General features: G+C 43.0%; 1 protein-coding gene across 1 annotated transcript; it reads right to left on the bottom strand.

Annotated features, from left to right (window-relative positions):
* Positions 1-8,985: 8,985 nt before the first annotated feature.
* Positions 8,986-9,615, bottom strand: LOC135892365 (claudin-6-like). The gene is given in 1 exon segment (XM_065420103.1): positions 8,986-9,615. A coding segment is annotated over 1 exon segment (630 nt).
* Between the last annotated feature and the right edge of the window lie 7,933 nt (positions 9,616-17,548).

The following is a 17,548-nucleotide window of genomic DNA, read 5'->3' as shown; positions in this document are numbered from 1 at the left end:
GCAGGGGGGTAGGGAAAGTGGGACACGGTGTAAAGAGTAGGGATCGGATTCTTATTTATGCTAAGACCACTGTATACTATTTGATAGTGTGAAAGGGCCTTAACGTGGGAGCAAATTATATTTATACCCACTTTAAGACCCTTTTTCACTGTCAGAGTGGTGTAAAGCAGCATTAGTGTAAACAAGAATCAAACTCTATATCCTTGCCTTGAAGCAGTAGGTATGATACAGAAGTGACCTTGGTGCAGGCAGCATAGATGTTCCCACTGTCCCAGCTCTATCAGCATGTTGGGATTAATGTCTTCATAGACATAAGATAATATTGTTGATAACATCCCGGCTGGAGGGAAATCATTTGGGTTTGGGAGAGAAGTACTGGAGGAGGGAATACACAAGGTCTCTCTATTACGGCCTTCCTTAAGCACAAATAATCATTAGTTTAGCTAAGGACTACAGGATGACCTCCTGTACTACAATGTACCCTGGTTGGAAAGACAAAACTTCATGGGAGGAATGAACGTGATCCAAAGTCAGCTCAAAAGGCACATGTAATAATTTGTGTAAGCATGCAACACCCTTCATACACAGTATATATTACAAATGCATTTCAGTTTGGTGCTTATGATCTGCGCTGTGCCAGTCTGCTGGGGCAGAGGGAAAGACAGTGTTCAGTGCTGTCTCAAAAATGATACAGCAGAAACAGAACGGATCCAGAGATAGGTAATGTAACTGATTAGAGGCATGGACAGACCTTCATATGAGGAGAGATTAAAAAGAGTGGGGCTATACAAAGTAATGAATGGTTTAGAGAAGTTATATTGTGTGCTCTTGTTTACCCTCTCTCATAAAACGGGAACAAGGAGGCATTCAAGGAAATTTAAAGGCAACCTTTTAAAAATAATACAATTAACCTTGAGTGCCACAAGATCACTAAAGCCAAGAGCTTAGCAGAAGTCAAAAAAGGATTAGATTATTCATATGAATAATGGGAACATCCAGTTACATTAGGTAAGATAAATGTATATCTATAAATATTTTGGATATAGATAGTAAAGCTTCAAGTCATAAACCAACCTCTAACTTCCTATGAGTAGGAAGAAATTTCCCCCATGGACAGATTATTTCATAATTATCCAGTATGGAATTTTCTGCACCGTTCTAAGATCCATCTGGTACAGATCATTGTGAAAGACAGGATATTGGGCTAGATGGTCCCACTGGTCTGATTGGTACATGGCAATTGCTATTTTCCTTTAAAAACTGAAATAAGAATCATGCCACCTCTGTACTCTCTACATCCCTGATTCAGCAAAGCACTTGAACATGTGTTTAACTTTAAGGCTGTTTGAAAGTCCCATTGAATTTAATGGGACTTGTACACATGGTTAAGTGCTTTGATGAATAAGGATGGATTTAGGCATGTGCTTAAATGATTTGTTGAATCAGGATCTAATCTCTCTTCTAAAAAAAAAAAAAAAAAAGGCGTGGGTGACTGGAAACTGCACATTGCTGGGGCTACACAAGGCCCCCTAATGCTATAGAACTCCAAGCAGTAACTTGTCCTACTTGGAATTAAATTTGGTCTTGTTACAATGAGAAACAATGGGAGCTAAAGGATGGTTTTGTAGTTAAGGCATTGCGTAGACTCAGGAGACCTGGGTTCAATCCCATCCTCTGCCACTGACTTCCAGTGTGACCTTGGATCAGTCACATCAGCATTCTGTTCCTCAGTTTCCCCATCTATAAAATGAGGGTTTATAGCACTTCCCTTCCTCACAGGGGCGTTGTGGGGATAAAGTCATTAATGTTTGTGAGATGCTTGGACACTGTGGTTGTGGGAACCATATAAGCAGATATAAGCTAAAGAGGAAAGGAAGGCTTTAAAGAACGTCACAGTGGGAGTATTTTAAGTGATGCAGAATAAGCCTAAAAGTTTTACTTTCATTGCTTGTTTCATCATTTTTCTTACCATTTTTGCCAGTTTCTGGCATTCTTTATCTCTGTATAGCCTGTCTTTTCCTCTCCATTTGCTCTGGCGGAGAAATCATGCATAGGCTATGTGTACACTTATGGCCGCATGTGCAGCACAGACACTGCATGCCCCCCGCCACAGGTATAAACAGCAGTGTAAACAGTGAGGCACTGCTTAGGTGAGTAGAGTAAAACAAACCAGAATCTTAAGAAGGTACGTACCCTACACGGCTCTCTACATGCTCAAGCAATGCCCATTTCTATTTTTTAGCAGCATAGCATCCGGCTGCCTCTACCCTGCAGGAGCCTTTCCCCACTGCCTCCCCCAGCCAGAACTTTTCACTGCTGTGTGGAGCTACATACTGCAGTGTGGACGCAGCCTGCTTTTCACTGGGGCATATAACTATGCATATGCTACACACTATCACCACTGTAGGCAAGGGCTGAGAGATGGATTTGAGCCATGAAATCCAGATCCATATTTAAAAACAAAAAACAAAAATTGGGGCGGGTGGGGAGGTTTAGAAAGCAGGGTTTGGGCTCAGCCCATTACAGAAAAAGCACCAGTCACAAAGTTCAGGTATGGAGTCAAACTTCCATGTGATTTGGGAGTGTTTGAATGTGGAAGTTCAGTTCAGGCTCATCTCTCTGGTCACAATGCTGAATTCATGACACTAAGATCCTTTCCACAGCACCAAGTCTATGTCATTATAAACACAACACTATGATTTCCCTGCAGGCTGAAGCAGAAGGGGAAGCTAGGCAGCAAACAGCAGAGAACTTGTTTAAAAAGCAACAACAAAACCCTTCAATAACATCAACTGCAAAACATAAGAGAATCCTGGTCCTAGAAAAATGTTCTCTTAATTCTGGTTTGCCTGTGTGCAAATCTCTGCTTAAATAAATACTTAGGGACAGAATTTTGGTGCTGGCCTCCTTCATTGCAGACACAATTTTGTGTACACAAATCCTACCACCGAGACACGCAAGTACCCACAGATCAGGCATTAAGCTTTCCAAAGGGTAAGATTTAAATGTGCAATTAATTGTAAGTGCAAAAATGCAGGCACAATTAATTATAGTCTCAAAATTGTATCTGCAAAAACAAAGGCCAGGTTGACACCCTTTCAAAATCAGGTCCTTAAAGAGAATGAGTCACTGAATCACCATAGAGAACATTCCAGATGGGTAGTGTAGCAATAAGTGCCAAGGGCTGGTCCCCCTGTATCTGGGAAAGGGCAGAGAGGTGAGCAGTTTGGGGGAGTGAGAAGTAGTTGCATGTATGTGAGGTCTGCATTACAACAGGTTGAAGTTTTAGGTCATGTCACTGTTACAGGGTGAGCTGCACTTTAGACCACTGTTAGTCCCTCTCAAGTGTACCCTGGACGCAACGAGTGTGGATTCCTGCACCTCCCTCAATGGGTGGAGCCCCTGTTTCCCAACCATATTAACCTGACAGGCCTAGCCATGTTTCCCACCTGTAAACTGTTTTCCTCAGTGGACCAGTGACAAAGGCTGATTAAAGGTGACTTGAAACAGCTTCTTCAAAACAAAGCATTGTTTATTCCCCCAAAGGTACGTAGTACACAGAACAAAGAAAAAAAAAAACACTAAAGGCCTCTACACACCTATTTCCCCTTACCTAAACCTTAACTTTCCCTGCAAGCTTTTGTGAATTCCCTTCAGCCCAGTTATCTCCATCTCTGGGGTGGGAGGTGCAGTCTATCCTGCTGCATTCTCTCGTCCTCTGTGGTGTTGTCTCTGCCCATGTCTCACCCTTGGCAGCTGCTGACCACTCACTTAACTCCTCCTTTTCTGTAGGTGTGCACCTTTAAGGTTCAGTATTCCCTTTGATCCTAGGTTCAGGCCTGAGAAGAATAAACCTTGCCAGCCTTGCTAGAGCCAGCCAGGGGGCATTCTCCAAATAATAGCTTCCCCATTGTTTCCTCAAGGACCTCTGGAATTCTCTTGGACTGTACCTTATCTTTGCCATTGTTGTTTCCAGTTTCTTCCTCCCCGCCCCAACTTTGATTTAACTCCTTACAGTCAAGCAGGATGATATCGAACACGTAAACTGAGGCAAAATAATAATACACATGACGTCCTCAATTCAACAACTGCTGGTTCTAGAACAACAGGCCCAACCCATTGAGAATTGATCCCCTCTGTTTGCACGCACACACCCCTCTATTCTGACTGACTCATATTACCACCTACTGGCCTTAGCTGCCACATGGGAGAAGATGTTATGAAAAGTTTCAGAAACAAAATCAAGAAGGATGAAATTCACCCCAGTGTGTACAGAACCAGAGCAAGACCCTACAAACCTTTCACATCCTACCTTATAGATTCAGATTGTATAGAGGGGCCTTATACTGATGCACTGCGATGGAGTGAATTAAAGGATAGTAAAATCCTGGGGGAAAGCATGGGGGAATCGAACGTATCCTCATTGTTTATATGTGATATCCTCTATTGCTTTTACTTGACTACTCAGTTTAGTACAGTCCCAAAAAACCAGTAGCTTCTTACAACAGGCAATGTAACCCAGTACACCACTTCTGAGAGACAGACGTTAAACAACCCTTCTCTGATGTGCAGTTCCTGGGTGGCTCAAGAGTAGCTTGCACGTCAGAGGTGGCACATGGAATGTACCCCGCAGTCAGCACCTGCCTTCATCCTTAACATGGGGGAGATGCTCCACTGAGAGTGCCAGCATGCAGGGCTGTTTCAATCTGAGAGCTCACTGTAGTGATTTAGATTTCTTTTCCTGTCACCACCACAACTGTGGCTGCTCTTGCAAGAAGGCAGCGCCTGCTACTTTGCTGAAAGACAATCCCTGTAACTTCCAGCTGTGAGCATGTGTGGTCAGGCTTTTGTGGGCAAAAAGTGGTGGTTTCCTATTTCCATAGTTGATTTCAACTTGTAAGCACAGTATCAAAAGGACTAAAGCCCACAGTGACTCACCCCAGTTACGTTAAGCAAAACATCTTAACTCTTTTGTGAGAGTCAGGTGCATTGATCCAGTACCTGCTCTTTTCTTTCATACATACAAAGAGATAAGCCACAGGCAGATAACCTTGCCATCTCCCTTTATTTCCCTGCTCCCCACTCTTTCCCCTTTCTTGTGCAATTTGTCCTAGCTTTTCAGCATTAGAGTAGGGTCTGGAATACATGAGACTTCTGATGGAGGATTTGCAACAGAAGTTGAATGAACCCAGCAAATGAGGATCCAGTTGCTTTTTTATCTATTTAAAAACTTATATCAAATGATAGACATCAGAAAGGGGGTTGCCTAGGAAGGTTCCTAGATGTTAGAGTGTCCAGAGCTCTGCGGAAATGGGGCTTACCTGGGTATAGACAACAGATGTCAGGGAGATTGTGGGCCTGGATCCAACCCCCATTAAAGTCAGTGGGAGTCTTTCCATTCACTTGAATGGGGTTTTTAAATCAGGCCCTATGAAATTTGGATCTAGAGGTATCCTGGCCTCCAATCACCCTGAATCAGACAGGTAAATTACTGGAAAGTCATTGTCATGTAAAGGGATTGGCAGGTAGAATATTCATGTGCCTAGACAGATGTCGCTCGGTAAAGTGTGGGTACCCAGTGCACCATTGCTATAGAGAAAGCTATGTGCAGTAAAGGGAGAAAAGCCCTTTCCCATTTAACACAGCGTTCTGTGCTTTTATAATATGAAACACTCTTTTCTATTTTTCTTTCAAGCTCTGGAGCCCTGATTTCCCTCCAAACTTTTGACCCTAACTCAGACCTGTCTGGGGTGACCCCTGCCTCGCTGATACATAGTCATAGATTTTTGCTTTCTATTCCCAAGCCAGATCCTTCTTCTCTCAAGCAGCTAGCGCTCTAGGAGTGAGCATGCCGATTACTCTGCTTTCTAGTACTGCATTACTGAGCTGTTTAAAGGCAGATAGGGAAACCCCATTGCTTGAGAGATTTAAAACTGAACTGGAAAAGGCACTGAACAATCTACTTTAGGGAGAAATTTTTCCTCGGCAGGCAGAGAAATTAGCACTTCAGGTTTTTTCCACCTCTGGCGATAAGTCTGGCCAGGGCAACTGGGGCTATACTGATCTCTAGAGCATCCCCTGGTAAGCGCTCCTAAAGATCCCACTTGCTTCCCTTGAAATAAACTAAGAAAAAGGAAAAGCCATGCTAACATTGCCTGACCTCCTTCAGGGTAAGAATCCAGGATTGCTAGGGAGGCAGTGTAATTTACACCACCCAGTGGCTGCCTGGTTGAATCTCGTTCCATTTACCCACCTGGAGTGAGTTAAACTTGCCATTTGAAACCTTTTACATTGCCTATTTTTGTTTTAACTTTGAAAGCTGAACACTGCATTTATACTATTATTTTGCATGGGATTTCCTATATTTTTTAGAAGAGATAAAAATAAGGCTTGTGTAATCTCTTTGAATTTGAGCTCTTTAGTTCTTCAAACCAACCAGTGTGCACTTAACTATCTATGTACTTTTGACCTGAGTGTTTGCAGTGATATAATTTCAGGATGTGCATACATGTCCAGTACATATGGTTTTAATTGCACATACCTGCAGTCTTCAAAGGGCCATAACTTTGTTAAATCAAACCCAGTTTTAATCACACTAAGCAAAGATGTTAGTCCTCAATGAGGACTATGCCAAGCTTCACAGTTCTGTCATTCTTTCTGCAGCCATGTTAAAAAAAAAGCCATGGTTATTGCGGGGAAGGGGATTCTAAACACAGCCATTATTCAACAATCGCTGCTGAGATTTTACTTCCACTTGCCAAAAAAAATTGCATCTTCAAGCAGACCAAGAAAAGTATTTAGCTCCAAAGGTGAAGTTTTCAGAAAGTTACAGACATAGATCCAGTGAAATAGAGGGTTACAACAGAAAGTGTTCTACAGCCTGAACAATTGTGTTTGCTGCTAACAGCCTGAGCACAGAAGCTGAAAATATATTTATACAAGAGAACTATATTAGCAGGAATGCCAGGGATTCCTCTGGTGTAAACCCAGCATAGGTGATTTTATGCTTCCCCTTCTCTACCCTCTGCATAGGAGGAGTCTTGTGGATGAGGAGAGGCAAGACGAGAACATGGCTAGAGGTGGGAGGAGGCAGCCGAAGTACATTGCACTCTGGTGATCCTCAGCCAACTGAGCAATACCAAGGGCCCCCCACTAGCCAGAGTAACTTGGGGCAGCCTTTAGGCTGCTCTAAATTTCACCTAGGGACTACTTGATCCCCAGTCAGGCCAAGGATCAGGGAAGCATAAAGGTGGCTTAAAGCCACCTTCCACCCACCCCAGCAATCCAAGTCCATGCCACAAGCAAAGCTCAGCCAGACCCAGGGTTGTTATCTCCCTATCTTATTTTTCCAAAACATCAGATTTATGTTTTAAATGCTTGAAGCAATTTTTTACTTATATTCATTTATTTCAAAATATGCACAAGCTGATAAATGCACTGTAGCATGCGTAGGATGAGCATTTCATCCTGCCTGCTAATGACTCTTGGAAGCTTTAGTAGCATCTTTTCATTAATAAAACTATTATTTATTCCATACCTTCACTTCTAGACAAAAGAGACAATGAGGTAATTGTCTTGGACATTCTGCTAGTCAAAATTAACCAGAATGTAAGCAACACAGAAATGAGACAAAGTTGCGGAAAGGAAAAGATGAGTAGGACACTGCACAATGCTAAACTTCATCTGGGTATGTAAACAAAAATCATAGTTTTTAAGAAATAATATGACTTCTCACTGCCCATCTAATAATTCAATTACAAGACATCAACATGTCAAAATAGCTCCGGATTCCTTGCACTGAAAAACAGGTTATTCTTAAACAGTCTGTGTGTGTCCGTCCCTGGCAGTTAGCAATTACATGTTGCCATTTTAAACTCTAGTTCAGACCCAAATATTATCCCCAAAGCTGTCAAGGGATACATGTTCAGCAGGAACTGTTAGAGATGTTTCTAAACTGCAGGATTACTTGGCACACAGCTTTTTATTGATTTTGTTTTTGTTTGTTTATAAAGAGAAGTAAGTGGGGGCAGAGGGGGAGGGGAGAGCTAATATGATATGGAGATATTCACCGGAAGGTCACTAGGCTGAATTCACCTCAGGTGAAATGTATTGGTCTATCTCAAATTAGGTATTGATCTCTGTCCAATTTCAAGTTCAAAAGGGAAAACAACACAAAAACCACCACCATCCTTGCTAGCCATTTAAGCTGAGAAGACAAGGGTTGACTGAGCCTGGAGATTTAACTTCCCCTCACCTTTTGAAGTAGTCCCTCCAACATGAGACCACTTCAGATGCTACATCCAAGAGCATCACATACACACGGAGGAATGGAAATGACAACAAAGAACTCTGTGCTTTCAGAGGAGATCAGATATATATACCCAACAATGCCTTCTGGGATCTCTCCACCAGAAAGGAATGGAGCCTCCTGTGGGCAACTCTGTTCACTCTCACCAGGGACCACAACTGAACCAACAACATCTCATGGCCCACCGTAATGCAAGCAGTTGATCGATATAACATCATCAGAAAGGACCCCTGATCGTCAGCCATCACCAGGAAGAGATCATCGACAGACCCAACACACAGAGCAGACTCTCTGTGTCATACCTTGGTTATAACCCTGATTTTCAAGGATCAAGGAAGTCCTAGACATCGATATATGGCAAGAGTTGTCACAACCCTTTAAATACTCTTAACCACCAAAGGCAGATTAAATACAGGTCAACGGTTGCATAGACTGCCCGTGTCAAGAGATGGATTTTTGAACTGATGCCAGACACATGCTTCCTTTAAAGCAATCATCACCCTTTTCTCCAAAAAGGCGTAATTGTTAAACTCTACCAGCAAAGGAGCCAGTACCATTGGTCCAACATGAAAGGACACCACCCCCAAACCAGCCAGCTTTGCAACAGGGAGTCTCATGTGGAGAGGGGGCTCCGCCCTCCACCCACCCCCACTGAGAAACCCCAGGCTGCCTGCCCCTCAGACATAGTTTTTGCTGGGATAGTCACTGCGGGACTCGGAGACGGCGGCAGTGTAACAGGCGCTGTAGTTGGTGCTCTTCTCGGGATAGGTGCAGTAGAGGAGGCCGCCCCCCAGAACCAGCAGGGCCACGGCAGCCCAGCCGATGTAGAGCGAGGCCCCCAGCTTCCTCTTCTGAGCTTCGGACACTGGCGGGTTGTAGAAGTTCTGGATGATCGTGTTGGCCAACCAGCATATTGGGATGAGGCAGAGGATGCTGGAGACCAGAAAGATGGCTCCAGAGATCATCATGATTCACGCCTTGGAGCCTTCGTCCTCCATGCAGTTCATGCACTTGGTGCCCACAACGCTCACCAGCAACACCAGCACCAAGATGACCATCATGGCATGGGCAGCCTGCAGGTCCTGGGGCAGCACCAGCATGGAGTCATAAACCTTGCACTGCATCTGGCCTGTGCTCTGCACAAGGCAATTCATCCACAGCCCCTCCCAGATGTTCTGCGCCACCACAATGTTGTTGCCAATGAAGGCCATCACCTTCCACATGGGCAGGGCACAGGTGATGATGGAGCCCAGCCATCCCACCACCGAGAGCACCATGCCCAAGATCTGGAGACCTGCTGAGGCCATGATTGGGTGGGAAGGTGCCTGTCTCTCCGCAGTAACTTTCCTTCCAAGGTACGGCTCCTCCCCCTCAGCCCCAACACAGGTGCTCTGTGTCGCAGCCCAGCAAATTGCAATAGGCAGCAGACAATAACAGGTAGCCTGACCATGTCCCCCATCACTACCAAGTCCTGTGTTTTGGATGATTTTGTTAGTTGTTTTAAAAAAGTCTCATCCACATCTTCTTCCTGATTGCATGGTCTATAGTAGACCCCTATCACGACATCACCCTTGCTTTTTACCCCTTTTATCCTTAACCAGAGACTTTCTGCAGGTCTGCCACCCACTTCCATCTCAACCTAAGTCCAAGTGCATACATCTTTGATATACAAAGCAACACTTCCCCCCTTTTTCTCTGCCTGTCCCTCCTGAACAAGCTGTACCCTTCTATACCAATATTCCAGTCATGTGAATTATTCCACAAATTTCTGTAATGCCAACTATGTCATATTTGTGATTATTCACTAGTATTTCTAGTTCTTGCTGTTTATTCCCCATACTCCTTGCATTAGTATACAAACAGCTAAGATGTTTGTTAGATTTCCCCTCTATATTCCCTCGTCTCTTCTTTGTCCATGCAATGATTTCACATGTTCCCCCCAGATTCTGACTCTGCACCCAAGTCTCCATGTTTTTGGACTTATCTGTGGGCTTTTTGTCTCCTGCCAAATCATTCTTATTTTATTTTGGCATCACATTGCAATCATTTTGGTCAAAAGAGTAGCCAGTTTTAAAAAATATGCAGTGAGGGTTGCCATACTGAAAAAGACCATGGTCATGTAGTTCAATAGCCTGGCTTCTAGTTGGTGTTTCAGAGGAAGGTGAAACAAACTCATAATGTATCCAGCCACTATTACTTCATGGGCCTAATAACGCTAATTCTCTCTGAGCCCTGCTGGTGATCAGCTGATGCACTTGCAATTTTTACCCTAGCTAGTACAACAGGTGTCATTGTTAGTCATGGAAGCAAATCTCTTTCCAGATGTATTAGTTTTAATATTGTTTGGCAATCTAAAGGTTAATTATAGTCTACATCTAAAATATGTCCTTATGGCTATTGTAAATACCTTGTGAGGTGGGGTTTTTTTTTTTTTTTTTTGGTTTGTTTTTTGAGTTTCCTCCCATCGCTCCCTCCCCTCATATGTTTCTGATCTTGGCCTTGATGCTGTAGCCAGTTCTGCATTTGCTTTTGCCCAATAGTGAGTAGGAGATGGGAGGTGATTTTACTGCTGGCGACACTAATCCTGGAATACTGTGTATAGTTCTGCTGTCCAGGTTTTTAAAAAGAAAGTTAAAAAACTGGAGAGGTGCAAGAAGAGTCACAAAAATGATTTGAGGCCTGAAGTAAATGCCAAGAACCAATGACTGGAAGTTAAAGCCAGACAAATTCAATTTAGAGATAAGGCACAAATTTTAACAGTGAGGTTAACAGTGGTCATGGAACAAACCACCAAGGAAAGGGGTGATTCTCCATCTCTGAGTCTTCAAATCAAGACTGGATGCCTTTCTGGAAGATATGTTTTAGTCAAACATAAATTATTGGGCTCAATTCAGGGGTAACTGGGTGAAATGCAATGGCCTGTGTTATACAGAAGATCAAACTAGATGATCTAATGGTCCCTTCTGACCTTAGATTGATAGATTTAATGAACTGAAATAAGGGTGATGCAAAATATTTTTTGGCAGTTTTCCTGCTCCCATGAGCCTCCACTCTCCGCTATTCTCTGCGAGATTACAGCTTAGTTGGGAAAGTGGAATCAGTCTGAAAAGGAACAGATGAAGCACACAGCCCTACACATTCCCATACACATATCCATTACAAACAAAATATTAGAATACTTATGAAGCACAGGGTGTTAAAGGCAAGCTTAGGGCTTATCCAAAGCCCACCGAAGCTAATGAGTGTCTTTCCGTTCACTTCAATGGTTTTTGATTCAGGCCCTAAGTGCACAGTGGAAAAGCATGCACTGAAAATTTAGATTGATTGAAGCGCCATATTGATTCTGACAATCGCTACATATGAATAAAAACATAGTAACAATTACTCCTTCTTAAAAATGAGAGACATGAACAGTCAGTCTCTCTCTCTTGGGACACCCCTACAGAGTCTATAGTTTGGAATACCACAGAGGCATTTAGCTAGAGAGTAAGCACAGTTACAGCCATCTATCATATTGCAAATAAAGTGACTCAAAGAAAAAAGTTCCAAACAGGCACCTTTGGGTATTTCACTCATCCCAAGCAATCCCTTAGCTATTGCTGCACAACACAGAATATAGTTGACTTCTGAGAGCCATTCACAGGCAGCCACTTTTGAATAGCTGTCTAGTTTGCTTTGCTATTTCTCTGTTTTTAAAGGGAAGAGCCATTGTTTCCTATGGATGTTTAGTGCCAGCTTCAAATAAACTGTCTTATTTATTGTAAGCACCGTTTTTCCCCAGTAACATTGATTTTTTTTGGTTCAGTGAAATTATAAATATTATTTTTAGTTTAAATATAAATAATACTGTGAATAAGCTGTCTGATTGTTCTAAAAATAGTTTCTCTGTTCTAAACCAATCCCTAGATCGAGAGAGAGAGAGAAAGAGAGAGAGAAAGAGAGACTGTGTCTATCTGTCTGTCTTCTAGGAGACAGGGCACCTCAACTGTGTGGCTTGCCTTTATTTGAGAGAAGAGGGTTATTTCTGAGATACCAGTGGCTTATCTGGAAGTATATTTACCATACTTCAGTACCAGCACGTCTCTCTTCAGAATGTGGTTCAGAAGTCACTAAAGGAAACCACACACTGTTAAGACTAAACATTCTTGAGTAAGCTTCAGTTATGGCAAGTTCAACTGCAGAGGCTGTCGAGAGTGCAGTTACTGACATTTTCCAAATAAATAAAGCAAACAAGTTACTTCAGGAAGAAAATCACATCTATATGATTTATAATAGTGGGAGTTAGTCCATCAAGGCAGGATGAACCCAGTGAACCAGGAGTAATAGGCCACCCATGGACTTCAGCTTTGCCTCCAATGCCTGAGCTCATTCTACCTGGTCCATAACAACTGGTGTGGACCTGCTTTTTTTAGTACTGTGCAGACTTCCAGAAATGCTCAGCCAGGTCTCAGAGTTTCAATATGGGTTCATATTAATAGGGAAAAAATATAGGGATCTTATTTACAGCCTTCTGGCAGCAGGTAGGTAGAAAAAAAAACCACCCCTCCAAAATCAATGTTTGCTTTACTGAGGGCCTCCTTAGGTGTACATTGGAAACAATTCCGTCTGTCTGCCACAGTTAAGTCACCCTGCAGCCTAGTGTGCCAGCCAGTAGTAGTCAGCGGTCCAGAATCAACAGATTGCTGCTGTTGAGCAGTACCAGACCACATGGCCAAAAAGGGATGGAAAATGCTATATGCGACACAGCACCTGATGAATGATGATAATGAACAAAAAGCATAATGGGGGCAAATGGGCATCTCAGCTCCTTTTCCTCCAAACTGTGACACGACATAGCCGCTGGCACCACTAACGTAAGGGATATTTTTAGCATTCTGGGCTCCTCCTATCTAGTATAAGCCAACCCCTATCTTTCTTCTTCCCATCATTGGCTCCCAGCTCAAAGGAGTGACCATTATTTACATCATGGGCCTGATTTTCCACTGCCTTGCACTTTGTGTAATCACACTGGAGATCTCACTTTATATCCATTTGACACAGTTTTAGATGACTCACTAGCATGTAAGGTGGTGAGAAATCAGGCTCTGTGCACTGGATCATAGAACATACGGATATGCAACTTTCTCGCTATCACACCTACTTTTGTGCATGCCTGGACACATGCACATAAGTATTTTACTACTAGGTTCCTCCAACTTCAATGATTTTTGTTTTACTACGGAGATTTCTCTTGAAATTCTTATTAAAAATCAAATCATTCGATTTCTCCAGCTCGCGTCATGCTAACTGATGAGACTCAAAACTTCCATATTCCAAATCCATTCCATTCTATATGCTAATAGATGAGCATTGTTGCAGTCCCCCACTGGAACATTTATGCTTCATTAATTCAGAACCATTAATTCAGAAATTCAGAACCACGAGCTCCATTGTATTACAGGCACCAGGTGAAATTCTTATCAGACAATGCTCCCTAGACATTACTGGGTGACAAGATACACCAGGCAGGAAGTGCTTTTCTTGGTGATCACCATGTCTCACCTAGTGTTATACAAGGAAGATATCTGAAAGCCAAGTGAATTTAACCACTTGAGAAGTGCCATAAGGTCTGAAGTGCTATTATGAACTAGAAATTATACATACAAATACAGAGCTATTGGATCTGCACAGGTGCTGGGCAATGTAGATGGGAGTACAACACCAGCACAAGCCAGCTCCAGTTGTTCCTGAAGGCTATTTCTTGAAAACAAAAGAAAAGAAGCTTACGTACTCCCTAAAAGCATTAGCTGCCAATCCTGTGATCATATCTGTGGTGGGCAGACCTTTCAGCCCTATTGAAGTCAATGGGACTCCAGATGGGTGCAAGGTTCTGCCCACACAGATCTGATTGCAGCGCACCACCGAAGCACGATTACTACAGCACAGATGTGCTGCGTCGCTTACTATCAGTCTATTATGCTGCAAATAGTTATTTCGTCCTTTGCTCAACACCTGCAGTGCACAGCACCATTTACGACCCCGGCCCAGTCTTCTGCTAGAGCTGCTACTCACAAACAACAAGCACTTTGGGGTTTGACCTTCTGTACGCTTGCCAGTTCTTCCAGGGCTTTGTTTATGCACTTGGCACTCACTTCAATGAGCCACACTGGAGCAAGCAGTTAAAGTTCTTTCTCCTGAAAAATATTAGAGGGCTTTGTTGCAACTCTTCAGAATACTAGCTCAGCACTCACCCCATTCAACCTGCTCACTAAAAATAATCAGTGCATGGTAATCTGGATTTCTCAGGTAGTGATTCTATCCCTACCAGAATGTGAAATGGGGTTTTCCACATCATTTACTGTTTTCCTATCATTCACGAAACCTCTTTTTGCCGTGCATAAATGGTCACCTCTTGTTTATACATCGCTATGGTGCATAACTCCTAACGGACCAAAAAAAAAAGACAAAGCTAACATTTACTCACTACATCCACATATGGTGCACCAAAAAAAAATACCCTGCCCTGCCGCCCACTCTTCTCCCCCCCCGGTCAAAATTTTGATGGGGGAAAAAGGTTTTCTAAAAAGGTTTATGTATTTATACCTGTCTTAATTATACTCATTATCAAGTTATTTCACTCCACACTCATTTGGTGTGACTATGAATAAACCCAACAGACGATAGAGAAGGAGGAGTGTTGCAAGCATACTATTCATGTGGGTGGCAGCCTTAAAAACCCCATTTTGTTTACTTCTCTGGCAGACAGCCTGGAAATGCTGCTTATCGATAGTATTTGACTGAGTAAGCACCACAGTGTGTTCTCAAAACACCATTTCAACCTCAAAACACTCTTGGGAGGTACAGTGGATAATGTATGTGCTTTTTACAGATAGGTAAACTGAGTCACAAAATGGTTTTAAGCAGTCACACATTGACTCACTGGCAGAGTGACGCTGGAACAAACCTCAGGCTCCTGGAACTCCTAATCCTCCTGCATTAGACAGCACAGTCTCCCAGTTAGATTGCGTGGTTAGCTGAATGCCATAAAGCCTCTGATGTAAATATACACATTCTTCCTGTCGTTAAACATGTGGGTACCTTGTGAACAGCTGTGACACTGGATTAGAATCAAACAATATTATTTATGGTTGAGATGATTTCGCAATGGCAATCCAAAAAAGGAAAAAGAAGCTAGCAGTGCATATTTAGGAACATAAGAATTGCCATACTGGATCAGACCCAATATCCATCTAGTCCAATATCCTGTGTCTGACAGTGGCCAGAAAAAGATGCAAAAGTAAAAGAAAAATATAACTTCTGCTGAAGAGACTACATAAGGACACTAACCTCTTCTCCACCACAACCCCAAAGGGACATCAGGTCATAAGACTGAGGCAAAGTCGGGAGGGTTTTAATCACATATAGACACCAATCAAAACTGAAGCCAAAAATCTAAGTTTTTTGGGTGGATGGGAAGGAGGAAAACAACCATAAAGAGTTTAATCCCATGATCCAAATACACCTCCAGGTATTGGTTATGAGGGAGATTCAAAACAAGAAGCAATTCTGGATGGAAGAAATATGGCAATCATAACTGGGCCACAATACCTAGAGAGGAGCTTGTGAGATTTTGATCCCATCAATCCTGAACTAGAATCTTAAACTTGATTCGGGCCAGAACTAGAGCTGGTCAGGAAACAGTATAATTTTCCATGGAAAATTTCAACTATTTGTCCAAAAAAAAAAAAAAAAAAGATTTTCAACCTAAAACTAAAAGTTTTCAGCCAAAAAGTTTTCAATGAAAACGCAACAATTTCCCTGGAAAGCAGACACTTCTTACACAGTAATTTATTTAATTGAAACCTCAGTTTTCTATCCAAAAACAATTCTAACCAGCCTTACTCTTAACCCAAATCCTGAACAATAGACTGGATGAACACGGACCCAAACCCTGCCTCCTCAGCCAATTTCTAATAAATTAACATTATTGAGGTGACAGATGCATGTAGAACATCATGGAATCATTAAAAGAAGCCTTGGAAATCAATTCCTTTTCAGTCTTATTTGAATGACCTCTCTCTTCAAGTTTAATAAAATGGAACCATCTTCTGCTGGTGAAAGTGACTGTTACATAGAAGCTCATCTTTTTGGTCTCTCTGTTCTCTCTCTGCCTGAGTGACCACTATGTTCTCTTTCTGATCTGCCTCGGAATTTCCCCTTGCTGACCATGACCACCATTTTGTTTTCTTTTATCCCGCTTTCCCACTCCTCTCTCCTTTTGTGATCTCCATTCAATCAACCTTTCTTACTTCACTGCTACTCGTAACGCTCCCACTTTCACTGACTTTCATAGCATCTGCTTCCAAAGCTAGCCTCTCCTTTCCTACAATTCTGTTGTCCCTTCTATCCATCTAAGCATTTATACTATGCTCATAACTTTAGTAGTTGAACACCTACACCAGTTCTCCCCTGCCACACACTGCTTTAGGTTGGAGGCAGCTAATTAGAGAGAAACTCACCTGCAAGGGACAGGCAGGGCTTCTCCAAAAGACAGGAAATTGGAAGCAGAGAAGGTGGCAGGCAGAAGCCTGCAGTCACTCCCTGGGAGGAGTGTTTGGGTGGCTGCAGAGCTGAGTTGCCTAAAGTTACTCCCTGGGAGGAGGCAGTGAAGAGCCTGGCAAACCCAGAGAAGCGGGGAGGGCCAGGAGATATGGAAGTGGCTCAGGGAAAGGCAGCAAGGTGCAGGGAATGGGCCTTGGTTGCTGTGTAGAGGGTCCCTGAGCCGGAACCTGGAGTAAAGGTGGATCTGGGATTTCCTGCCAGCCACTGCTGAAGCAGAAGACTGACTCAGACGGCCGGAGAGCAGGAACCTTGATACACTTCCCCTGGAAGGGGAGACCACAATAGTGACCGAGCCAGCTGAGTTACGAAGAGGCCGCTGCAGTTCCTGAAGTGAGAGAAGGGCTGCAGAGGAGAAACTGACAGGGTGTAACCACTGGAAGGGGCATCGGCCTGACCAAGCTAATCCCCAGAACTGCCAGGAGGCAGCGCCATTCAGCGATGAGTAGAGCAACCCCACCACAGAAGTCCATGAGCTAATCCCACTTCCTCCATATTAAATGCATCCTTTCATCACTTCTCTCTCTCGCTTTCCATTTCTAAACAACGTTATTTCTCTTTGTTCATTTAGTCTTATGCTTTCAACGCCGGCTGATTGTAATAAAGTTATGACACAAAGTTATGACTATTAGTAAGAGACTG

The sequence above is a fragment of the Emys orbicularis genome, chromosome 1 (assembly GCF_028017835.1).
Source record: "Emys orbicularis isolate rEmyOrb1 chromosome 1, rEmyOrb1.hap1, whole genome shotgun sequence".
In the NCBI taxonomy this organism is placed as follows: Eukaryota; Metazoa; Chordata; order Testudines; family Emydidae; genus Emys; species Emys orbicularis.
Note: the sequence above shows the minus strand (reverse complement) of the source record. Positions and strands in the feature narration are given on the sequence as shown.